Source organism: Grus americana, chromosome 2, assembly GCF_028858705.1.
Source record: "Grus americana isolate bGruAme1 chromosome 2, bGruAme1.mat, whole genome shotgun sequence".
NCBI lineage: Eukaryota > Metazoa > Chordata > Aves > Gruiformes > Gruidae > Grus > Grus americana.
Window position 1 is genome coordinate 54038497 of NC_072853.1, and position 25018 is coordinate 54063514.

At 42.5% G+C, this 25018-nt stretch overlaps 2 protein-coding genes across 3 annotated transcripts; both read left to right on the forward strand.

Moving 5' to 3' along the window:
- Positions 1-1108: 1108 nt before the first annotated feature.
- On the forward strand, positions 1109-7926 carry MYL12B (myosin light chain 12B). 2 transcript variants are annotated; one of them, XM_054817410.1, is made up of 4 exons: positions 1109-1268; positions 5845-6042; positions 6212-6373; positions 7430-7926. In XM_054817410.1, the coding sequence occupies exons 2-4, from the start codon at positions 5859-5861 to the stop codon at positions 7600-7602; spliced, it is 519 nt and encodes a 172-aa protein (XP_054673385.1). In that variant the 5' UTR covers positions 1109-1268; positions 5845-5858; the 3' UTR covers positions 7603-7926. The 2 variants fall into 2 exon arrangements, with proteins under 2 accessions (XP_054673385.1, XP_054673384.1); XM_054817409.1 differs by lacking the exon at positions 1109-1268 and adding an exon at positions 4081-4240.
- Positions 7927-17967: 10041 nt separating this feature from the next.
- Positions 17968-24795, forward strand: LOC129202924 (myosin regulatory light chain 2, smooth muscle minor isoform-like). Its single transcript, XM_054816605.1, has 4 exons — positions 17968-18227; positions 19728-19926; positions 20096-20257; positions 23998-24795. The coding sequence occupies exons 2-4, from the start codon at positions 19743-19745 to the stop codon at positions 24168-24170; spliced, it is 519 nt and encodes a 172-aa protein (XP_054672580.1). The 5' UTR covers positions 17968-18227; positions 19728-19742; the 3' UTR covers positions 24171-24795.
- Positions 24796-25018: the final 223 nt, after the last annotated feature.

Consider the following 25018-nt stretch of genomic DNA (forward strand, 5'->3'; position numbering starts at 1 on the left):
TTATTTATTCCATTGTTGGATTAAAAAAGTTTCCTCTTCCTGCTCTTATCAAGGCTAACTCTGCTAAATTACACGTCAGTTTTGGAAATGACTCCAGCAGTGAAAGCACCGGCCTCTGGACACAGGAGAAAGCAAGCTTGCAGAGAGCTCTGCCGACAGCAGGCGGGCCCGGCCGGCTCTGTGACGAGAGCAAAGCTTCTCCCAGCTCCCACGGCGCAGCCGCCCTGCGACCGCCACGCCTGCGCATCTCACTGGAAGATGGGATGACGTAAAACAAACCAGGGTAGTTTTCTTAGGAAAGCAGGCAGGATAGCCGGCCGTGCTTCCCGTCTCTGAACCCGGGGCAGAGAAGCCGTTAACCTGTTAAAACCAGATGTGTCGGCTCTACCCGCGGTTGCAACACGCCACCGCCCGAGAACGCGCCGCGGCGTAATAAAATCTGCTTGTACGTTCTCACTGGGTTGGTGACCGGCTCCCCCGCACCACCACGCTGTCCCGGATATTCAAAGACGACCGGGGACGTGATGGAGTTTTCCGTCAGAAAACGGGAACAGCCCAGCCCTGTGACGCCCGATGAGGCAATTGTAACTAATTACAAAGAGGTCCTCGGAAAGGCGGTACGGGCGGTTTTGCGGCCGCTGTGCGGTGATGGAAGGCGGGCGGGACGCGCGGATCCCGGCGAGGGGGGGGGGGAACACAGCCCTCCCCGCGGGACCCCCCCACACCGGCACCCGGCGGGAGGCCCTGCCCCGGCCGCGCCAAGCCCAGCCACGCCCACCCAGAGGCCGACACGCGGCGCTTGGGGCGTGGCCTTATCGCCTCGCCCCGCCCCGCCCCACCCGTCGCCCCGAGGCGGGCAGCAGGAAACTCCCGCCGCTGCCTTACAAGGGCAGGCGCGCCGCTCTCTCCGCCCCCCGGCGCTGGAATGCGGTGAGCGCACCGCGCTGCACCAACGCTCCGCTCCGCCGGAGGGGTGTGGGACGGGACAGAGGCCGATCCCGGGACCTTGGCCTCATCCTCCGGAGAAGGGTAGAGACCCCTGAGAGGAAGCGCGAAAGGCACAATCACCGCCGGGACACCCCCTTGCACGGTTTGTGCCGCCTCGCCGCCGAAGCGACGAGCCTCGTCGCCATCCCCCCCGCCTCTCCGCGCGGATGGTCTCGCCCACGCCTTCCTTCCTTTGCGCCGGCAGCTGCTCGCTCTCCGGAAGTGCCGTTGCCGCCGCTCCCAGCCGCTCTCCTACGAAGACCCTCTCCCGCAGCCGCCAGGTAAGGCGGGGCCGCCGCCAGCGCTGAGGGTGGGGGGCGCTCAGCGACCCCCCGTGGGGCCTGGAGCCGGGGGGGGGGGTAGGTGAGGGGTGCGGCGGGCCGGGGACAGCGCGCGGGCGGGGCCGTCTGAGGGAGCCGGGGCCGCGCCGAGCCGGGGGTCGCTTGAGGCGCCGGGAGCCCCCCTCGGCCCTCGCCTCGGTGCTCCCAGGCCCGGCTGGAGCCGTGCGTGGCGCGGGCCCCGCGGCTCGCTCTCAGCGGGGCGCTGGCAGCAGCCCGTGGCCGTCAGCGGGGAGCCGCCCTGCGCGGCCGGGGCTGGAGGGGGACACACCGCCTTGGTGGCGGCCCGCCCTGTGAGCCGGGCGGTGCGCCGTTACCGCGGGCACGGGCAGCAGCGCCCGTTGGCACCAGCACCCTGTCGGAAGGGATCAGCTGCCTTCCGGCCGCATCGACCCCCGCTAGCCGTTTCCTCGCCATTGTTAGAGCAGGGGAAGGGCTAGCCTGAAGGCTCCTGCGGTTGGCAGAGGTTGAGGTAGCAGGAGAGGTCGTGAGTCTATCCTTTTCTGCTCACGTTTTGAAATAACGATGGCCGCAACAAAGCTATTGCGGACAGTTGATAGTGGCTTACACTCTCTAACTTACAGACAGAGGCTTTGTTGAGTCACAGAAACTAGATTTTGAGGCAGGTTTGACTCCTGTACAAGTGTTTAAGAAAAGTTATTAATGAGGAGTGTGTTAAGATGAATTCCAAGACTAGATGAGATTGCATAGGGTTGTTTTTTTTTTTTCTTTTGTGTAATCTGTTCTTTATTGAGCTTTGCTACAGATCTGCTGGAGTGCCTTGGTCTTAGCATCACTTCCTGCTAACCACCCAGACTGTGAGGGATGAGTGATGGTACCTGATGCTGTAACTGATTACATGGACAGAATTTGGGAATTAGCTTTGAGGTTCACTTTTAAATTTGATGATTTAAGAGAAGCTGACCATTATGTCTTAGTTTAATAAAGTTCCCAAATAATTGACAATGTTAAAATAAAATACTCAGTACTAAGTTTTATGTAGAGACTTTCTTGAGTGTGGTTTTTTTGTGTTGTGGTTCATTTTGTTGTTGGGTTTTTTCTACTTTTGAGTGATAGACACACAATTATTATAAAACCACTGTTGAAACACAACGCTGTTGTGTGATGTGTAACTTTTGGTCACTGCCTCTGAACAGATCCAACTTGCACCACTGTTAGCAAGTTGTAAAGTTTCATATCTTATTGTTTGACTCAGGCTCTTTAGTTGCTCGGTTTTGTCTCCTCCTAGGGTTTGTCTTTTTCACAGAGGTCAGGAGTATAAGATGACTTTCTGTGCTTCTGTAGTTTGATATCCATTGCTGTTGCTGGACTAAGTGAATGAATGTACATGTACAAGCAGCAGAGTGGCACAGTGCTATTTGCTACCTTTCTAGTCCAGTGGGTGCAATTTATTAATCTTTTAATATCTGAAAATCTTCCTGAATAAAGGTTAAGTTTTCAGAGATATCTTATGGTAAGTCTTACAGGCAAGATCTCACATTAGAAGTTTCTTGAACAGTTTCCAAAAGAAGGCCCAGACCATTCAGTGCATCATAGTAATAAACAACAGAGACTACACCTGCCTGTCATGACTCGTACTATCTAATGTGAAGTATTTCAACTTTTAAGTACTGAAAGGTTTCTAATTTCAGCTTATACTTGGTCTATTTCAATTATAAAAGCATGATTTTTTTTTTAAATAAATGATCTGGTGGATTTATCAGATGAAATCCTATTTTCTCAAACATTAGTGGGTCCAGTGCTTGACTCAAATGAGGTTAGTTCTTACTCAGTACATCATTCACTGTTGTATACACAGAGATAACACTACATGGACACAGCTGGAACTCTTTCATCATAAATTGATCTCTTTGGCTAACTGGACTGATGTCCTTGTTTTCCTGAACATGCTCCAATTTACCCCCCCTCTTTCTAATAGTTTTCCATAGCTGAGTGCAGTGTTTCAGGCATAGCTGTGCCCAACTTGTGCTGAAAGACACAACAATCTTGTGAGACCTAATGTTTCTCTGTGTGCAGGCTGACAGGTCTCTTTCACTTCAAGAGCTGTGCCTTCTGTATGCTGTATGGCTGCCTCCTGAGCCTGGTTGAGAGACTTAGAAAATAGTAACGCAAGCATTGACAAACTTTTTCATCTTCTCTTGTATGATATTCTGATACGGCAATCTTCTGAGTAGAATTAAAAAGAAAGAGGCTCTTTTCCCACTATGTGTAGCTACAGGTGGCAGGAGTCTGCTTTTGTTACCTCCTCTTGATGAGGATTAAATTGTATGTGAGAGAATTGCAGGTAGTAGCTTGCTGGGAGCACTGCCTTGCAGCCCATGCAAAGTAAATTTTTTAATTTACCTTGAATGGGCCATATCCTGAAAACTCTAAATTATTTCAGAGAACAGTTATTAACAGATATTGTTTGACTCTATTTTGGTTAGTGGAACTTTTAATTGATATTTGGAGTTTAACAGTAACTTATATGAGGGTTTTTACTCAGGTAAGAAAAGGCTGAAGTTATGCACAACCCTTGACGGCAGCTTGAAAGCAAACTACCTTTGTCAGCTGTCTTCATAAATATCTAGATGTCAGGAGTTCATATTTATTTGTTGAAGTGTTGTTGGAGGCCAAACATCTCAGCTTGTGGTTGGTGAATGCAATGAAGAGAACTTCAGTGTTGTTGAATGATGCACACTTGCATTTCATAGGCTATTTTTAGTTAGGGATGTAATGGTTTGTTTTATACGTCAGGAGAACGTTGTGTATGCACGTAGGATTTAAAAGTGTGGAATTAGCAGGTGAAATCAGTAATGCTCTCTGTAGACAGACTGAGAAGGACATAACCATGGAATATCCTTTTATGATCCAGATGCTTGGTACAGCATGTCATGTATCTGATACAAAGCAAGGTAAAATGTCTTTCCTTTAATTAAAAAAACCTAATTGCTTTTTGCCTGAATATTGGATTTTGATTGACCATGTAAGGGAGTTACTTTGTGTAATTTTACTCCCCCTTTTTTTTAAGGATGAATCCAAGTTAGTGACTTTAGTCTTGCTTTTTAGGAGTGTAACAGAAAATATAGTAACTTTGAGCAAACTGTCTGAGAAACCGTTTGAACTGTGCTGTGACTCTGATTAGAATTGCATTGCTGACCAGATACATTTTTTTAAGTTACAAAATTAATACTTAGTGTAAATTTCAAAGTGTCAGTGTTCTTGTGACTACAGGTGAAGCTTAAATTTGTCCTTTTTCAGGACGCTTGCTGCAGGTGATTCCTGTAAAATTAAAAAATCAAGGATGTAAGGAATCTGGTTTGCATAACATTTAGTTTGGGCGTAATAAAGGATTATAGCAACATGGATTGCTTGCATTAGATAAAACTAAATCATAAAGGTGTACAAGACTTTTAGAAACAACATTGCTTTGATCCAGTAGCAGTGTTGGTGTCTTTGTGCTTGTGTGTCAGTGAATGACTCAGCTTTTCACCTTTGTACTGTCAACCATAGTTGAACACTAAATGTATCTTCCCAGCTAAATAGAAAGTTAACTCAAGCCTCACTTCTACCCTGATTATATTAGTGTTATAACATGTAAACTACCACATCTAGGTCTTCATTTGACAGCTCAAAGGAAACTATGAAATTAGTATATTTGTGATACATGAAACCATATAAAGATTCTATGAGAACATATAAATATTTTAAAAGGTTGATAAATGTGAAGATTGTTTCTTTTAAATTTTAGAACTATTATGTCATAAATTTAAAAAAAAGTATGCTTTCATTTGCATATGTATTGTGTTCCTCTGAGCAAGAGAACAGCAATGTAGTGCTTTTCAAGCAAGTCCTTTTTCTAACACACACAATCCTCTAGTTGACTTTGGTGAAAGAACTGTATGTAGTAGGAGTTCTTTGGTAGATCTCTCCCCAGGCACCATTCAACAATCTTCACAAAAGCATGAGGTTCTTGTCAGGGTCATTCTGTGTCCTGAGACCTACTGCTCTTTTAACAGCAGCTGTTCTAACAAAATGCTATTCAGAGCCTAAAATACTTTCCCCCCCCCAAATGTTAGTTTAGCATACTGCTTGATTTATTTAACTACTACATACTGTGCTAGATTAGCAGCCCTTTTCCTTCTATGTGGTAGGTCAACAGTGCCTCCTAAACTGCTAAGTATGTAGTCATCTTAATTGGTAGAAGGTGGAGATAGGGTACTGAATCAGCAATACAAGCACTGGATGAGATTTGTTTGAAGAACTATTATCTGCTTTGTTTTTTAATGTAGCCTGCTATTGGCCTACAGTGCCAGTCCCCGAATCCAGACAGACATTATGCTTAATAGCAAGTGAAGTCCGAGTGAAAGAAAACAGAGCAGGTGATACTGAAATAAATGGGTACTTTGGGGTATTTGCTCATAACATGGAATGGATAAAGGCACATCAAATTCCACCTCCGAGGACTTGTAATCTGATTTAATAAGGCTAAATTTTGGATATGCTTCTGTCTCCCTAGAACCAACAGCCAACATGTCTAGCAAAAGGGCAAAGACGAAGACCACCAAGAAGCGCCCTCAGCGTGCCACTTCCAATGTATTTGCAATGTTTGATCAGTCGCAAATTCAGGAATTCAAGGAGGCCTTCAACATGATCGACCAGAACAGGGATGGCTTCATTGACAAAGAGGACTTGCATGATATGCTCGCCTCCCTTGGTAACGTCACTTTTCTGTTTATGTTTGCCAAACAAATTTGTGCTGTTATAATTAAAATAATTGAGTTTGGGATGGCTTACGAGAGATGTCTTAGTTTGTATTACACTATTCGCATTACTTTTTCTTTTAGTTTGAAAGCTAAACCAAATATGAATCCCTTTATTTGTAGGAAAGAATCCAACGGATGAATACCTAGATGCCATGATGAATGAGGCTCCAGGCCCCATAAACTTCACTATGTTCCTCACAATGTTTGGTGAGAAGTTAAATGGCACCGATCCAGAAGACGTAATCAGGAATGCTTTTGCTTGCTTTGATGAAGAAGCAACAGGTACGTGGGTACAATAACAGTGTACACGTATTACTTCTACTTATTTTTCTAACAAATACTTGTATTCATACAAGTGGTGATGAATTTAACTCCAAAAGTTCTGATTCCTGTAAACTGAAAATCATGCCATGTTATCTTCAGCAGCTGAAATTACCTTTTCAAACACTATAAAACTTAAAATCCCAAACTTCTGGCACCTGTATTGTTCGAGGCAGGAGAAAGGAAAAAAAGATGTTGTTTGGGAACCAGGATCTTAAATTTTTCCGAACTTAAAATTCACCTTTAGGGCAACTTTTTGTAAGGGGAGTCTTCATCATCAAAGCTGTTGTGCTTTTATGAAGAACTTATGTTCTGTGAGCAACTTGTGTCTATCTTCCCTCTGTTAAGCTGCACTTAAAGGAGAAGAAAATCAATACAAGAAAAACCTTGTGTGACTCAGAAGAGTGCTGATAGAATCACAAGTTATATAAGGCTGCTTGTTTAGTAGACAATGCCAAAAAATTATTTTTTGCAACCAGTCTAGTAAATCTGAGTGTTGTCACAGATTTAAGATCAATTTAAAATCTTTGAAATATTTCAGACTTCCCTATGTTTCTTGCACTTGTTAAACATTGGTAGTCAAGTTCCATAATTTATTTTTTATTAGTGGTTTTCATTACGAATGTTCAAGACAAAGGGATCCCCTTTGTGTAAAATCTACAGTTGTTAGAAGGCTCTCAGTACTACTGGGAGTATAGCCCTGCTGTTGGGAAGAAGGTCCAATACGTATCACTGACAAATTTGTATGTTCTTTGAAACAACACAGGCAAATCATAAAATGGCTTTTAGTTGAAGTATTGAGACCATGCAAATTAACTAAGAGGCTTCACTTGATTGAATGTTTCTTATTATTTGGTAATTATGTTAATATGCTCTAATGGCTTTGTTTTCATGTGGCAACAAAGACTGTAGGTCTCTTATTGAAACAAAGAATTCAAAGGAAGAAATTATCATCCATCTGTTAGCAGATAAATGTAAAAACTCCTTTTTCTTACCTCATCTTACATTGTGCTCTAGGGTTCATCCAGGAAGACTATCTGCGAGAGCTGCTGACGACAATGGGGGACAGGTTCACAGATGAAGAGGTAGATGAGCTGTACAGGGAGGCACCCATCGACAAAAAGGGGAATTTCAACTACATTGAATTCACACGCATCCTGAAACATGGAGCAAAAGACAAGGATGACTGAGCAAAGCTCCTGATACCTGCAGATAATACCTACTTTACATTTATGTTTATTTTTGATGGTTTCTTCCTGATAGAACTTGTTGCATGCATTTAGCTTTACAGCTTTTGCCTTTCTCAATGTATTTATCTATTCCAGGCCATTTAGGCCTGTATAATCAGACTGGAAGGTGGGGGAAAATATTGTGAGGAAAAGGATACTACGGGGTCAAAGATCCATGAACTTGATAGTCCAGGAAGATAATCTCACTGTTTCTGGTTTAGCTGGATTTTTACATTTTTGTAATAAAGGCCATTTTGAAATAAAGATTGCTATATAGCTAAAATACCTCAAATTTGTGTGGTGGTTCTTGAGGATAGTCTGGCTTTAGCTTTGTGAGTATGTTAACTTGACAAAGAATACTTAGTATGCATACTTTTTTATTTATTTTATTCCTGGGTGGTTTCTTCCACTTCTGGGCTTAATTAAAATTAGGTTTTGGCCATTCTTTTCCCATTTTAGTACTTTATCTGCTGACTGGATTTTATCTGCTGACTGGAACTTTAGCCTTAATTTTTCTTTTTCTCCTACCCAGACTATGTTCTTTGCTATACTACTTCAGACTGCCACTCTGCTCCTTTTCTCAAAAGTTTGCTTTTAAACTATCTCGGGGCTTTTCAGTAGAGTTGCTGAGGTTATTTCTCCATAGATTGCCTGCAAGGTTCTAGCAACAGCTAATCTTTTTTGGAAGATAGTTTACAAGTATGTATGGAAGTTGTCACCTACAGTGCCCATGTGACAAAGACAACAGGGTGGACATCTGGGAAACAGTGTCTTGTTGAAATGTTGCTAGGAAACATTAAGCTGAAGAACAGTGACACTGCCACTTTAGACTGATCTGTCACATCTGTGCAATTCAACATTGTGTGCGTGCATGTAAGCAGCCTGCCCTAAGGAGGGATGTTAGACTATCTTCATCACTTTTTCCCTTTGAATGTCTAAACAGTGTAAGATTCAGAGGATTATTTTTATGAACACTAGGTCCCCAAATCATTCTTTTCCTGATCCTGTCTTCTCAGTAAATTTTAGGCATTTATTTTATTTTAGCAGCAGACAAGTCAGCTGGATTTTTCTGGAAATAAGTTTTGAAGAAGTGATTTTTAAATCATAAATGAGTTATGTGAAAGAGAATCTGGTATCCTCCTTGAGAGGAAATTGTCCACTTCAAAATCTTCCGTACTGCTTCAGTTTTTGATGAGCCAGCCGAAACACGGGATGTAGCTGCTTTATTCCTTGTCATACTGTGTGGGTGCTATGTTCTTGGCTGCTTTCTCTGAATTAGGGGCTGGGAACTGTATTAATGTAATGATACCTACTCAGGAGGACGCATTGAGAAAACTTCTAGGGATGTTTAGGTATAACTAATGATGACCTTGCACTTTCAGGTCTCCCCAGTATCTGTATTGTAGAAGGCCAGTTAACCTGCAAGTGGGCACAAACCCCTTAACAGCTGGAAGGCTACAAGATCTACAGACCCAGCCAAGAGACCATATAAGAGCATCAGATGTGTTTTGTAGCTAGGCAGCAAGGAATGGCCAGACAGCTGAGGCTGCATGCCAAGGGCTGTAGAGATGTCATCAGTAATCCACTTCCAAAAATAACTTTGGTCACTGGAACAGCTTAAGATTCTGATGACTTAGACTTTGCATTTTGCAGTCAAAATCTTGGAAACTAATCTCTTCTCCCCTGGGGCTCGTATAGAATGGTCTCCAAGCTCCACACCAGACTAAGCTTATGATGAAAACCTATTTTCATAGGCTGATGCATACATTTAATAGTCTTACATCTACAGTGATATATAATGTCCTGTGAAGCACTATTGGAAAGCAGTGATTTATTTTACATGACCCATTTACCCTGCTCTAAGGCTGCATCTGCAAAGGTCACATTGAAGCCAAAGTGCTGAGCTACTGCAGCTGAATGAGAAACCTCTGCAGAGGACATCATCTGTGTGAGCTGCTGCCAGTATAAGCTTGCCTGCTGCTTCCTACCCACACACCCTCCCCCCCCACCGACTGTTGCTGGAGATACTGGTAATGTGCAACATTTTAACCACTCAGGATATGCTTGTTTCTGCTCTTTACGGTGCATTTCAGCAAATAAAACCATCTTTTATCACACAGTGATCAGATGACTGAAGCATTTCACAAGATGAGGTCAGCCTAATAAACTAGCACAGCAACTAACTGATGTCACAGAGGTGGTGTCCGGATGCTCTGAAGTAAGGACCCGTTTCGCCACTGACCTAAAAAGTATCTTTAGATGGCTTGTTTCTAGGATCACTATCATTTGCTGAGAAATGAAATGTAACACAGGCACAGGACATCAGTAACTGTAACACTATACACCTTTGCGTCCTGCCCAGTCCATTTGTTCTGAAAGCTGGAAAATACCTGAAATCTTGTCATCACATGTTTCTCATTGCCGTGGCCTTTTATTGTCAGGAGTGTTACTAACCAATTATTTGGTATGTTCCTGGGGAACTTCAAACAGCAACAAATAGCTCTTTTACCATACTGAAAGGCATTCAGACAATGTAAGTCCAAATAACGGGTGAGTAACAAAGTAAAGTCAGGAACATTTTTGATATCAGCAGCTAATCTGCCATTGGTATTGCCTGTGTACCTATGCTCCTATTTTGGCTCGCTTACTTTTCAAATTCTACTGTCATTTTTAGATAACCTCCTCCTTTGGAAAAATGATTTAGGATGACAGTGACTCAGAAACAGTATTACAGAAGCCAGGAACAATACAGAGGCAAAAAGAAATCAGCAAATCCCTTTCAAAACACAGCTTAAAAATAAGTTATCATGAAATATTGAAAAGCAAAACTGGAAAAAAACAAATTCCACACAGCTCATATTTGTTGCACTCTGAGCAGCAACTCCATAGAGAGATCACTGTTTTCCGAAACTTTTGGTATATTAGATAAGAAACTTTTAATCTTAAAAAAAAAAAAAAAAAGAAAAAAGAAAAAAAGAGGCCAATCCTCCCACTTTCCTCTGCAGCCTGTGGGCCTGTACACATATCATCCCCTGGGACCACTCATTTCAAGTAGGAGCAAACTCGGTTGCTGTGAGCAAGGCACACAGGCTGCTGCAGTAGCATGTCCTTTGGGAATCCCTGCACTAGACCTTTAAAAAAATACCTTGTGTTGCAAATTTCAACAATATAGACATAAATGCTGCCAAGGAATCTTTCCCAGACCAAACATGTGATATTCCCTAGAGAACGGATCATACATAATAGATGTTGCATCCCAGGGCTTAAGGGGTCATGCAGTTTGTATGAATGTACGAAATCTGAGGGAAGATGTTTACATGTTTCTCAGAAGCATGTAATTAACAGGAGAGCAGGAAATCAAACTGCCTCCTGGAAAATCCCAACCGCTTGCTGCATGCAGACTCCTCTGCTACACAGCCATGATTCGGTCCCTTAGTAAAGCAGCCTTGCACTTCAATAAAACTTGGAAGTCAGTTAGTTACAAACAAATACTACAAGACTAGGCAGGTCAAAACAAACTTTAAATCATGTGCCTAAAGAAGCAGATGGTGTGTGACAGCAGCATTGATTTTAGCACTCTTGTCACTGCTCCATTTTGCAAGGTTTATTGAATCCTTAATTTGTAATTTCCTCACTTTGACTATTTCAGGGTATCAGTGAGTACAAGCTCACCAAATACTGAATTACATTTTGGGTTTTTTCCTTATGAATGTTGTGGGCATAGCTCCTTAGGAGTTAAAAGACAGCATTTCACAATAATTTCCAGACTCTGTCTGGCATAGTCAAGAGAGTGGGTGTAAAATGAGGCCTGCAGGCCCTGTCTTAGTATTTGCTAAAATAGAGCTGGCGTCATACATGAGTAACTTGAGCCTTGACTTAGCATTGTATCTAACAGACGCCGGAGTTTTTTCCCCTCTATCGAATTCTTCTTCCTTAATTGTGAGCTAACCATCTCTAACGCAATAGGTTTTATACTGGCAACGTGTTACCAGCCCACAAGAAGCATGTTGATTTTGAAATTTCTCCACCAGCCAACCAAACTCGCACAGGCATCAGCTAATAACAAAACCAGTAACAGCTTACTTTTTATGCCAAACACCTGACTAAATACACTCCTCCTTGTTTTCTGGGTATGTTTTACAATACCATTTTAGGCCTTTGGCCAAGCATTGAGCACATTTAGTCTTCTTCCTTATTTGTACGTACACGTTGTCAGATAGATACAAAGGCTAATGTAACATGTGAGGAGAGGGCACACGTGTATGTCTTTAGGTTTAGCAGAATTAATTACATGTGCTTGGAAGTCTGGAGGCCTCACTTTCTTCTTACTAAGAATACCTTATCAACATTTAATTTTGCATTTCACTTATAAACATTGTGGTATCATGCTGTCTGGCAATAATTGTGTTTAAAACTATGTAAAAAGGGGAGAAAAACCCACAAAGATTTGGCTAAAATTATTGCAATTTACCAGCCGGGATAAAAAACAAGTGCTGGACGTACAGCACAAGTGGCAGTACAGTGACTTCTTTATCATAGAGAACAGGTAGCAAGGGACAAAAACCTAGCAGAAATCAACAGCACAAGACATACTTTTCCAACTTTTTTTTTTTTTTAAATTTATGTTCTTATATAGAAAGGACTTTGGACTTGGGATTGTAAAGAGCACCTTGTCTGCTGAGTCTGGTCCCTTGATACTCCATCAAACACATTTCAGTAACCATTCTTACAGTGATTGAGCGGCAGATTCTAATAATTGGAGTTTTTTTTCCATCTTCTCCTGTTTTACAACACTTCAGAGACTGACTTTATTTTATTTACGTTCCACTATATTTCTCTGCTTTGTCCTTGGCCCTGACATATCATTGTCATATGATGCTCCAGAGAACTTACGTTCTCACCTTTTCCTCGGCTACACACACTAGAAGTTATCAGAAAGTCAAAACGGAGCTCTTTCTCATTTTCAATATGAAAAAAGAATATAACTTTCTTCTATAGGCTCCAGCACCTTCTCTAAGAGCCTTTATTTTTTGTGCTTTGGCATCTACATTGTGGCAGGGGCCACCTGGGAAAGCAGTAACTTACCATTTTTATTCATGAGGTCTTTGAATGAAAACAGGGACTATCCCCAGCTGGTTAGAAGTCTTGCTCTGAGGCCCTCCAAGAAACCCAAACGAAGACGTGTGTTCAGAATCTCTTCTTTCACTCACGACTTTCTCAAATGTTTTCCCTTTGGATCACAGCGCTGGAGCTATTTTTGGAGAAATTCCAGAACAATTCTGTGACGCTCCCAGCATCACAAAAAGAATGACAATCACTGACTGATACAGTCAGTATCTTGGGATAGCTTGACAGAGACAACAGATGCTAGCTGGAATCAGGGAAGGGGTGGAAAGGCAGAGGGATGAGCCAAAATACTAGGTGAAGCCATTGACAGTCAAAATGCTTTTGTTAAATGACTGCTTAGACCTAGAAATGACTTCGAACAAAATTTGGAAATATTTGATTGTGCTGCCAATACTTAACCTCTGCAATTAGCATTTGCTACTTTTGTTGAACAGTGATAATATGCTCAGAAAATTCTCTTATCTGGCAAAACCATCCAACTTTCACAGATTTTTAATTCTTAATTCAATGTGAAAATCACAAACATGCGTTTTCATCTAACCTCCTTTTCTATACTCTTTTGTTTGTTTCCTATGCATAGCCTGAGTCTTACTTCTACGATGACCAACAGCGTGGAATAGCTTCCGTATGAGAAAAATTACCTAGGCAGGACTCTTTGCCACAGCTGAAGGAACGTGCAAGAGCAAAAGTAACAGGAAAGAGGTGGACACACAAATCAGCCTTAGCATTTCTTCCAATAGAAAGTGTAGAGCATTGAATAAAAATAGGAATAGGTAGGTTCAAAATTAGTAAGGTGAAGTTCTTCACATAACAAACAGCAGCCTTGCAAAGGAATCCAAAAAACATCTGCAAATCATATTGTGGATGCTTAATTTACATCATATTAGGCAAGCTCATGAAAGAAGTTCACCCTGGGTTACTAAATACCACATTTGGCTCAGAGTGGCTTGCCCCTCCCTGAGTTAAACACAGTGAGGTTGGGAGAGGATTCTGGGAGGATATCACAGGCTTCCCTGATTCTTACTCTTCCCTCAATACCTGCACATGGCCATTGCTGCTGCTCTCCCCTTAAGAACAGGCTAAAAGCAGCTAGTGCTCACTCTCCTCCAAAAAGAGGAAGGACGGAGAAAGAGATTTTCAAAAAACCGGATGATTGCAAGTTTCAGGAAAAAAACCCAAACAAACAACAAAACAATAAAACCCTCCAGGGACCTGGTAGGCAGACCTCACAGCATTTATTATTTGTTGAAAGCATCCAAGGAGCCAGTAGACACATGCCAGTGGTGCTCCACCTAGAAATGCAAGAAGCAGGAATAGGACACAGCTGCTGGGCTTCCCCTCTTCCCCACTCTATGGGCCGACTCTGACTTGCTGAAAAATCAGGGTGAGACTTGGACACTCTCATTTAACCCCAGCTTCATGGTTCTCACCTTCTTAGGAGGCAGCAAGATCTGCACATTGAGCAAAACTCCAGCCTGGGCAATCCTGACAGGCTTGCTCTGCTCCTTGCTGTTGCGTATGGCCACACACAGATGCTGGGGGTGATCCTGGTAATATTTGTGGCCTTGCAGCGAGCAAGCAGCACACCATGACTGCAAACAAGTAGACCAGTCCCCTGGCCCCCACCCGTTCAGTGCAGTCACCTTTGTGGAGCACAGTGCAGACACAGTCCGTAGGAAGGGCAGCTCTCCAAGGGATGGCCGAGACTTTGCTCCCCGCTTTCCATGTCCAGACTACACAGCTCTTTATAGCTAGGGCACGCTGGACTAGGCAGACTTTTACTGTGAGCTGATGCAGCTGTTCCTGTTACATGAATTAGATTCATAAAGAAACATCATCTGACAGATACTGATTCTGCTTCATTAAGCAACCAAGTTAATCACAAATATTTGCACTGTCATCATAACTCAGCAGAGGTGGGGAAATGGAGAGAATTAAATGAAAGGAGGGAAAAGGTTTACTGTAAATTGCTTGCTGTTTATAGCAGCCTTAGAACTTAAGTATGAAACAGAAAATTTTGAAGGCTTTTAGACAATCCAAAGAAAACAAGCCTAGAAAAACATTGCAACAGCAAAGTATTTGAGTATTTTAGATGGAAAGGATAGGAAAAATGTATACATTTGGCTCAAAAGGGTTTTTTTCTTAAACAAGACTGACATAAATGAGAAAGAAGGTGGGAGTAATGAAGGGAAAAGGAGTAGAAAGAAGAAAACGGAAGGAGTTAAAAGCTCAACACTTAACAAAAAAATCATGTTTTCAGAATGGATAACTTAATTCCTATTCTGTATGGTTTATGCAGGAAATTATGCGGTACTGAGAAATAAACAAATTTTTGGCATACGTTTGGATACGGTAGTGCAAGCATTTTTCCCCAGCCCACAAAACAAACGCTGTGTAAAACTGAAGCTCATCACTAGGCGGCACTATTTCGTGGGACAGTACGACATGAGCATCCTTCCAACGCACAGCCTGAAAACTCCCTGGCCCCAAACGCTCTCGCAGGGCCCGGCCTGCACACAGGACGGCAGGGAGGGCACACTCTCTGCTGAGCAGTTGTAGAAATGCTTCACTCTGGACACGCTTTGCACTGTGTGGTGGCGAAAGGCTGGATGAATCACTTAGCAGCAGAGCTACTTCAGCCTCTGGCTTCCCAGAACATGCTCTCCCTAGGATGTGCCTGGACTGTTCTTCTAGAAGAGCCTGAAGGCCATCTTCAAGACCAGACCTGCTGTCCCATCAGATAGCGATCTGCAAGCACAGCTCTCCCTGCAGTCAGGGCGCAAAGGAGCCTGCGTACCCAACCAACAGCCTGTGGCTCCATTGTACTCTCAGAAACAGTCTGTAAGGCAACAAGGATTGGGATTACAGCCACACTCTTCTCCAGCAAGAGCCAGGGATGGACAGTCACAGGGAACTGAGCGCTGTTCAGGGCTGCAGGCAGCTCACAGGTACCATCCTCAAGCAGCATCCTCTCCAGAGGGAGATTTAAACAGCAGAAACAAAGTCCTGTTCACCTGAGAGATCACCACAACAGATGTTCTTAATTTAGAGCTGAAGCACAAGCTAATACATTCATAAAAAAAAGACCTTTACTTTTTTTTTTTTTTAAGATTTATGTCATTGGGTAAAAAAATATTCTCCAGATATTATGAAAGGCAAAAAAAATCCCCTTTTTCCCCTTTACATTTCTTCAGTGGTATCATGAATGCTGTGGAAACAAGTAGAATTGAATCATTTGTAAAAGCATTGTATAGATTTACATGGCACAGAATATGGTCTGCATTTAACAACTGTTTCTCATTCCATTTTGATGTGACAAATTGGAGACAAAAGCTTTAAGACAGACAATTTTGTCACTAAGAACTGATCTCACACTGGGTGAGTAATATTACCTATTCTCACATCTTTGAAAGTTAAACACTGGGAACAACATACACGGTAACAGGTTTCATGTAACACCTTTTTACTAGAATGAAAAGCAATACAATGCAGAGTAGCACGTTTGCAGCAGCATCTCAATTTAAAGTAACTGATGAAAGGATTTTAAATTAAGATATCAAATAACTATTTTCATAATTAAATTTCAACACACAATTCAGTGGTTGAAGATTATCATGGAGTATTTTAATAACTCTATTACTACCTTGGTGTTTCTATTGCTTTTCTGCCCACTCACACTTCGCATATAATTATCCTGAAACTATGAGCCATATCTAGTTAAGTACAGAAGATTTTTCCCCAATAGTTTTTTCTCTGAGCATGCTCTTGATTCATCAATTATTTTTTTCCATTGTATTTTGAGACAAATTTTAGCAGAGCGATATTAAAATTCATCAAGGAAGTATTCTTATAACCTAGACAGGCCGAATTCTCAGACCTGATGAAATAACTCTTCTGGTTTGAGGGGAGGGCAGGGAAAGAAAGTTGGGCCTTTTAGCAATTAAAGTGTCTCACTTCAAACTTAGGACCGCAACATCTAGAGTATGTATTAACTTCAGTATGTATGTACAGTGCCTAAATGTAATTCATTTACATTTGTAAATATAATTGGTATTTTCAGCAAAAGCCCACTCATCTATTTTTTTCCCTGTCCTTAAGAGTTATTATTTATCAAGGTAATGATTGTATAACAACAAAACTGATAACAGGTAGGAAAGCAGTTAAAAGAATGATCGACTGACAGCGCAGCTTTCCCATGTGACAATATTTTGCCTTTATGTCTACTCAACAACAGCTTCTTGAAGCCTAAGTGTTTTATACGGGACTTCAATATTCAAAATGTGAATAAACATTCTATTCGGAAAAATTTAAAAACTGCAGAAGCGTCTGGGTCATGGGCTAAACACAAACTGCTTCTGAAGCCATTTCAGACCCTATCCTCAGGGAAGCACTAAAATGAGCTTGTACCTCAACTCCTTTGAGTTCCCACATTAGTAAACAAAGAAGGAAAGAAAAGAAAAAAAATAGTGTTATCCTTTGCACTGCTTTCATGAAGAAAATACAAGCAGGAATAAATCCTCCAAGGGGTCTTGTAATCTATGGCTGCAGGAGGTGTTAGCTCTTGTTCATGCGAGAGTACTCATTTAGCAGACAAAGATGCAAACTAGAATTTTTCTGATCCATTAAGTGAAACACGAGGAAGACTGAATGTAAGGATAACACCTTACACTGGTTAATTCAGGCAGTATGTTACCAAACGATCAGGCTTCATTTACCTCACTGCTATGACACCGCGAACCTGTTAACTCCGCGGTCGCCGGTAGAGGCTTCAGAAACACGGACCGAAGCTCCATCTTCAGTAAGATGACACATAAAAAATAAGCACACGGGAAGAACTGGCTGACCTGAAGGCGGCTTCCAGAACTACCTTTCCACCTCTCAAACCAAGAGCGCGGAGCGAGACATCCCTCCACCAGGGAGGGGTGCCGGTGCCCGGCTGAACGCGGCGGCCCCCCAGCCCAGAGCTGCCCCGTGTACCCCCTGATCACAGACACGCGTTTTTAAGGCAGTTCGGATTTATCCTTCCTCATCAGCTTTCTGGTCTCCCCCGCCCACCACCCCCAGCCTCAGGGCTCGCCCCCGGAGCGGCAGCCGCCAGCGGAGCTCCCTCCATCCCTTCCCCGCTACCCGGCACCTGCAGGCGGCGCCCAGGGCCGAGTACCGGCGGCGACTTCCCCCGGGCTGCGCCAACACTGCCGGAGCTGGAGGGGGGAGAAGCTGTGGTGGGGACGTCCCGAGCCAGCCACCCCCGGGGGGAAGGAGGGCGCTGCCGTCGTCAGTGGAAAGACCTCGCTGCCGTTTCGCTGCCCTCTGCCGCTTAGTCCCGGCGCCACCCGCTGTTGACCCGCCGCTCGCCCCCACCCGAGGTTGATGGTTTCTCCGGGAAGCACCGGGGTTGCTGCCGCCGCTTCCTCCCTTCCGTTTCTGTCTCGTACCGGGTCGTCGCAGCGATCGTTGGGGTGAGGTTGGGAGGGTCCAGGTGCCGCCGGTGGGGAGGTGTTTGGAGGCGGGAGCGGGCAGTGGAGAGAGTGACCGTTGGGAGACGCGTTCGAACCAGTGACCGTTGGCGGCAGCCGTTGGGGCAGCTGGTGCTGAGGAGAAGCGATGGCGCCGGGCCCTGCCCCCTCCGCCCTTGCCGCCGGTCGGGGCTGAGGCTGTGGCAGCACGGACGTGGCTGCCGGAGCCTCAGCCCCAACCGGTGGCGAGGGGACCCCCTCCCCCGGCGCAATCGCCGGTGGCGTCGTGTCTTCATGAGGAGAGCAAGAGCTTTTCGACGCTGTGCGCCCTTGAAGCCTAGGGCAAGATGCTTTTGGCCTTCCTCCGGGGCCAAAAACTTAAAAATAATTTTTTAAATATCTCCTCAGTGGAGAGCTGAGCGTTGTCGCCGAGCTTGATTCTCCCCACACGTCCAAGCTTTGTGCAAGGGGTGGCTGCCAGGTTCTTTTCAGGTCACAGCCTTCTGTGGTTAAAGCTGAAAGGGGTTGCATGTAGGTTTTCCCCCTCTGTCCCTCCCACCTACCCTAAAGGACAAATGCAGTCTCCCCTGGTTCATTTTATAAAATCTTTAAGCGTGCTCTGTAGCACTGTACAACGGAAACCTTAGCAGGCTTAGCAACAGGTAAATTAAATGACAGTGGTAGCAATGAAATGGACCAAAGCGTGGCCGTTGCTCTGCCTTGTTCAGACCCAAACTCAGTTAGCCTGAGAGTTGTAGGTGAAGATACCTTTTTCTGAGCAGTTTTTCTTGGGAGACAAGCAAAAGCAGTGTGAGTTGATTGCTTTCCCTTTTTGCTTAAAGAAGTAGGAAGCAGAAGTCAGCTTTCAGGTATGGTAGACCTGTAGAATATTTCAGGTAAAACTAAATGCATAAAAGTAAATGGAGGTCAGGCAGAACTTGCTGGTGTGAGCAGAAATATAGCTTGCACAGTTTTCTCTTATTTTTAGGGTGTTTTAAATAATGGAAGGCAAGGCAAAGACAGAGACCCATCATTATACAAAATAGCAACTACTTAACCACTGTCAGGTGTCAAGTAGAGGTTCTTCAGAGTTTGTTCAGGTGAACTGAATTGTGTTTCTCCTTTCCCCTACTACCTAATATTGCACACAGTTACCATATATACATATCCATACAGAGCTCTTTCACGGGCTTTGCTCTTCTAGACTTGAGACCAGTCTGAGTTCCCTTCTTGCAGATGCATGTATCAAGAAGGGATCCCAGACAAAAGCTGTCCCTTTGAAGACTGAAATTCAAGTTTAATTTGTGTCTTCTTTTAGTGACTTTTTTATTTAGGATTCTGTCTTTCATTTGTTTGTATTTTCTGCTTCTCTTTTTCCCTTCTTGATTAGGGAAATATGTTCTGATGAGAGGAAATGGAAGTGTGAACTTTAATGTTAAACCCTAGTACAGGGGGGTTTTTAAGTCCTAACTCTGATCCTGTTGTATTTACTTCTCTCCCTAGTGTCCAAAATTCAACATGTCTAGCAAAAAGGCAAAGACGAAGACCACCAAGAAGCGCCCTCAGCGTGCCACTTCCAATGTATTTGCAATGTTTGATCAGTCGCAAATTCAGGAATTCAAGGAGGCCTTCAACATGATCGACCAGAACAGGGATGGCTTCATTGACAAAGAGGACTTGCATGATATGCTCGCCTCCCTTGGTAACGTCACTTTTCTGTTTATGTTTGCCAAACAAATTTGTGCTGTTATAATTAAAATAATTGAGTTTGGGATGGCTTACGAGAGATGTCTTAGTTTGTATTACACTATTCGCATTACTTTTTCTTTTAGTTTGAAAGCTAAACCAAATATGAATCCCTTTATTTGTAGGAAAGAATCCAACGGATGAATACCTAGATGCCATGATGAATGAGGCTCCAGGCCCCATAAACTTCACTATGTTCCTCACAATGTTTGGTGAGAAGTTAAATGGCACCGATCCAGAAGACGTAATCAGGAATGCTTTTGCTTGCTTTGATGAAGAAGCAACAGGTACGTGGGTGAAACTCAGCTGCTTGGCAGGGGTGGGGGAGTACTTCTATGTTTTTTATTAGGGTTTTTAAATTGTATGCTGATTTTTGCACCTTTATAAATGAAGTATGGCACAGTAATCCTTCTAGATGGCATATTCTACCAAGTAATGAGAATTTGACTTATCAGTGAGTGAAAGTAAAAACTGTCAGGCTGTTCTGTGTGAGTGCTGAGGACTAGTAGTCATGTTCTTCTGTGAGGCTTTGAAGAAGAGTATTTTAACTGGGCAGCACATAAGTTCCTCAAAGTGCAAAGTAAGATGCATTTGCTCTAAGATCGGGAATTCAAATTGGTACTATGTGATTTTCTGTGGCATTGAAAAGGTAATGGATGTGAAATCTGTAATACAACTGAGTTTGTTCTCCCCCTGCAGTAGATCTGAGATGCATCTGAATTCTTCAGTGTTTTTAATATTTCAAGACAGGCTGTCCAGGCTCTTTTGAACCCTCATCTTGCATAGTGTATGTTATGGCTCTGATGACAAATGCCCTGTGTCATGCCCTTACCCGCGGCTCACTTTGTTTTCAGGCTGCAGGAAGGGCTGTAGCCTTAATGATCTCAAGATAAAAACCCATGTGAGGTCTAGAAGACAGAAATGACAGATTGGACTGGCTTGTATAGCAAGATGGGGGAAAAGAGGAAAAGCAGAGCTCAGTTTAACTATATCAGACTTTCAAGGTTGCGCTTCTAATCTTGAGGTTAGAGTTTAAGCTTTTATTTATTTGTTCACGTGGGCCAAGATTCCGGAGACGTGTGTAGCAATCAGGGACGAATCCTTAGGGCAGTTCTGCGGAATTACAGAATATCAGCGTTTTGACATGTTGTGAACACTTCTTACTAGTGCATGCCGAAATTATGTAGCCTCTGTACTAGAGATGTCACTGCACCTATAACTTCCCTCATGACTGTCCACCGCAATATTTCACTCTAACCTGTGGATATGTGTTCTGAACCTTTCAAAGGATATTATTCCATTTCAAACAGCTATTTTCAGTCTGTGTATTTTTAGCACCTTTTGCCTTTTCAAAGAGATCCCCTTCCTGCTGAGGTGTAGGTAAACAGGCTTTCTGTTGGTAAGGCCTTTTCAAATGTTAATTGACTTCCTCCCTCTCAAGGGAAATCTCTTTACCATCTCCTAGAGAAGGAAGTTTTGTTAGTAGGTTAATTATTTTCTCTCCACAGGTAGTCTGACTCACTGTGCTGCAGGGGTTTTTGTGTGCTCCAAAACAAGAGCCTGTGAATTAGGACATAAAGAAAATGATTGTGCTACCAGTTCTTTTGAACAGTAACCTTCTACGTCTATGTAAACAATAAGTTACTAGTTCAGGCCCCCATGTACTGATAAGATTGATTTTATTATCTTTCAAGTCTGTGTGGTAAATGTTTTAATCTAGTCCTAGGATGATTTGAGGATAACGGTTCCACAGTCTCTTTTGTGTCTTATGCCATCCTTGGATTTTAACCAGGAAATATGTTAGATAGTTATGCCATTCTATTGATTTTTAATTCATAATGATCAAAATGCAGTCTTCAAAATAACGTGTAATGTATTTGTAGAACCCATGTTATTTTTTTTTGTCAGATTTAGCTTCTGATCAGTTTGTTCCTTTTAAAAATGAACAGAAGCATTTCCAGCTATGTCAAACCTTTTTCTTTTTTTTTCCACTTAATAATCTCCACGTGTGTGTTTTTTATGGGCCTGATCTTCTAACTCTACATCAGTGTAGTTCTTTTGAAAGAGAATAATACAAAGCAGATCCTCTTAATGAGGATAAGGTAGTTGTTGTTTTTACTTACATTTCCTGTATGGCCAATCTAGTTGGTATATTGCTTCAGCATTACTGTCATATGTAGTACTATGAAATTAGTATAAATGTTATATCTGTCTGCATTTGGTACATCTTTTGTCTGCTTTTTGATCCTGCATCATCATCTGTTTTGTGCTGTCTGCCACAGGCTGAATCTTAAATTTTCCTTCATTAATTTGTTGCTCCCCATCTACGTTGAAGCTGTGTGTGAGGGAGAGTGGGAGTACTGTTTGCTCTACAATTCAGTGCTGCTAAAACTTTTAGTGTATTCCTAGTCTGGCAACGTAGTTCAGTGTTTAAACACCTAGCTGTTCAGGCAGAAGCAATGAAGTCCTTGAGGCTAAACTTGCAGCACCAAAGGCCTTGCATTCTTTGAATGCTAACCCTTATGTCATCTCTCATCACAGCTTGGTCTATGTAGGACTACAGAAATAGAGAGCCTAATCTGTTTAGCTGATTTTTCCCCTCCTTTACACACATCTACAAAGAGACAACTCCAAAATTTGACCCAGTTAAGATGGGCCTGGCTAACTGAACATTCTCCCTGTTTTTAAAGTAGAACATTGCTGTTAGCCTTTTTCATTTGGAATCAGTAGCCAAGGGGTTCTCTGCACTGGGATATGATGTTGGCTTAATTAGCATATGTTTTAACATGGTTTTTTTTTCCCTTTCCTGCAGCATACACCACACCCACCCCACTCCCCCACCCCCCTCGGTGATAATTTGTCATGCTCATTGAGTGCCTTTTGGTCCTCCGATTACCTGTTTGGTTTTGTCTCTCTAATGAACTGTTTGCTTGAATTATTTAACTCTCTTTCCAAAGCAGAACTTTTTTTTTTTTAAATCACATTCTAATTGAATCTGCATCAGTTGATGTGGGTGTTTACTTATGATTTCCAGCTGTTCTGCACAGTTTTTGTTTTGTTTTTAACGCACTGCTAACCTCCTCTGTTCCCTTATAGATATTTCTCTAAGTAAAGTTCAATAACCAATTCCTTTCTCAAATGAAGCAACTATTGTGCATTTAAAGGCATGTTGGTCTTACTTCAGCATTAAGCAGTTTCTGCATTCTTATGTCTACCATTTGTTATATGCATTCCTTTTTTAATCTCTAAACTTCCCTGGAATTATTTGGCAACTGGTGGTTCTGCCCACCTATTGAAATTGAATTAACAGAACATACTTAGCAACTGCTCATTTTTATATCTTTGTTGATTCCCTCCAAATTCTTCTGCTAAAATTTTAGCATAAAATAAATAACTTAGGATATCCTACCTTTTTTTTACTAGCTTCTCCGCCTCTACCTCTCCACAGTAAACATTCTTCCTCTCTCATGAGTTAACTTGCTCAATCCTGCCTGAAAGTCTTTTCTGTTATAAACTCTTTCCCTGGACACTTGCCAGCAGTTCACTGTATCCACGTAAACTGCCTCCAGCAATGGTATTGTGCAGCAGTGAAGAGCCAACCAGTGGTTATTTAGTCCCCAGAGGAAACTAGTTTATAGAGGAGATGCAAATGTATTTAATTAAGTCAAGAAAAATATAATTCAATTAAGAGAACAACTTGTGTAATGAAGACTAGCAGTGACAGGAACTTGTTTTTCCATTTTGAGTTGCTGAAGATCAGTAGATGGAAATAGGTGTTATTAGATCACAGCAGATCAGGCCCTCTTTTCAAAAGTCTGTATGAAATGCATCAACACCACCCCCGCCTCTTTCCCCTTTGCATTCATGGAATTTCCTTAGACTTCAGTTAACAAAGTATTTTGGGCTCTTGGTGCAAATGCTGTATTAGTTAATTGCATGTCTGTTGGTATGTCTGTCTTACTGCTTTTGAAGGCTCAGCTAAGAAACAGCTTCCCTTTTGTGTTTCTCTCTATACAACACATTCTAGGGTTCATCCAGGAAGACTACCTCCGAGAGCTGCTGACAACAATGGGGGACAGGTTCACAGATGAAGAGGTAGATGAGCTGTACAGGGAGGCACCCATCGACAAAAAGGGGAATTTCAATTACACTGAATTCACGCGCATCCTGAAACATGGAGCAAAAGACAAAGATGACTGAGCAAAGCTCCTGATACCTGCAGATAGCTTGCTTCTTTCCCACCACCCCCCCCAGTAATTTTATTTCTTAGGATCTGTTTTTTTCTTTTTTTCACATTGGGACCTTTTGCATACCTTTTTAACATTCCAGCTTTTCCCTCTGTGGGCTCTGGGGCTGCTCAGGCACACCTCCACCTGTGTAATAAGACTGGAAATGGGCAGGGAGAGAGGACAGCTTACAGTGATAGAGGTTTAGGGACAAAGATCTGTGAGCATGGAGGCCCAGGTAAAACTGTCAGTGCTACTCATCCTAGCTAGATTAATTTTACATTTTTAATGGTAACTTTTCAAATAAAACACTGCTATATTAAGTACATCATTAAAATTTTCATGCTAGAAGTGGACTGTTTATCTAATCATATCTGTAAATATTTTTGCATCTGTATGCAGTTGTGTTGCTACCTATTTTTGCCTTAAAAATGAAGCATAAGTCACTTAAGCATAGTGATGTTTGTACTTAAGCAACTGAGTACTTCACTTACTACTGTGAGCGTATATAATGAAGAAATTCCCATCCTTCAAATTTTAGTACATTGTAAATTAATGATATCTGTCCAAGACTTGCACATTAAAAATTTTAAATCTTATGGATGTAATCGAGGAGGTATTTTACCACCTTAGCGCCTCCATTTCTTGACACTGAGTACAATATTAATACTGCTTTTTAGTAACTTACATGGTAAATCCTAGTGTTTTCTTAAAAAAAGATACTGCATGCGAGTGGAATGTTTGAGTGATGCCTCTTGCCAGATGGGCAGGACTGACAGAATTCATTGCATTTCATTGCAACCATTCTTTTCTTTCCTCTTC

Bases quoted from the DNA above. Each gene is read 5' to 3' on its own strand.
- MYL12B (XM_054817409.1), top strand. From the start codon at position 4,096: ATGCACGTAGGATTTAAAAGTGTGGAATTAGCAGGTGAAATCAGTAAT. The intron at 4,241-5,844 runs GTAAAATGTCTT...CTGTCTCCCTAG, and splicing joins TGTATCTGATACAAAGCAAG to AACCAACAGCCAACATGTCT. The intron at 6,374-7,429 runs GTACGTGGGTAC...ATTGTGCTCTAG, and splicing joins CTTTGATGAAGAAGCAACAG to GGTTCATCCAGGAAGACTAT.
- LOC129202924 (XM_054816605.1), top strand. From the start codon at position 19,743: ATGTCTAGCAAAAAGGCAAAGACGAAGACCACCAAGAAGCGCCCTCAG. The intron at 19,927-20,095 runs GTAACGTCACTT...CTTTATTTGTAG, and splicing joins TGATATGCTCGCCTCCCTTG to GAAAGAATCCAACGGATGAA. The intron at 20,258-23,997 runs GTACGTGGGTGA...AACACATTCTAG, and splicing joins CTTTGATGAAGAAGCAACAG to GGTTCATCCAGGAAGACTAC.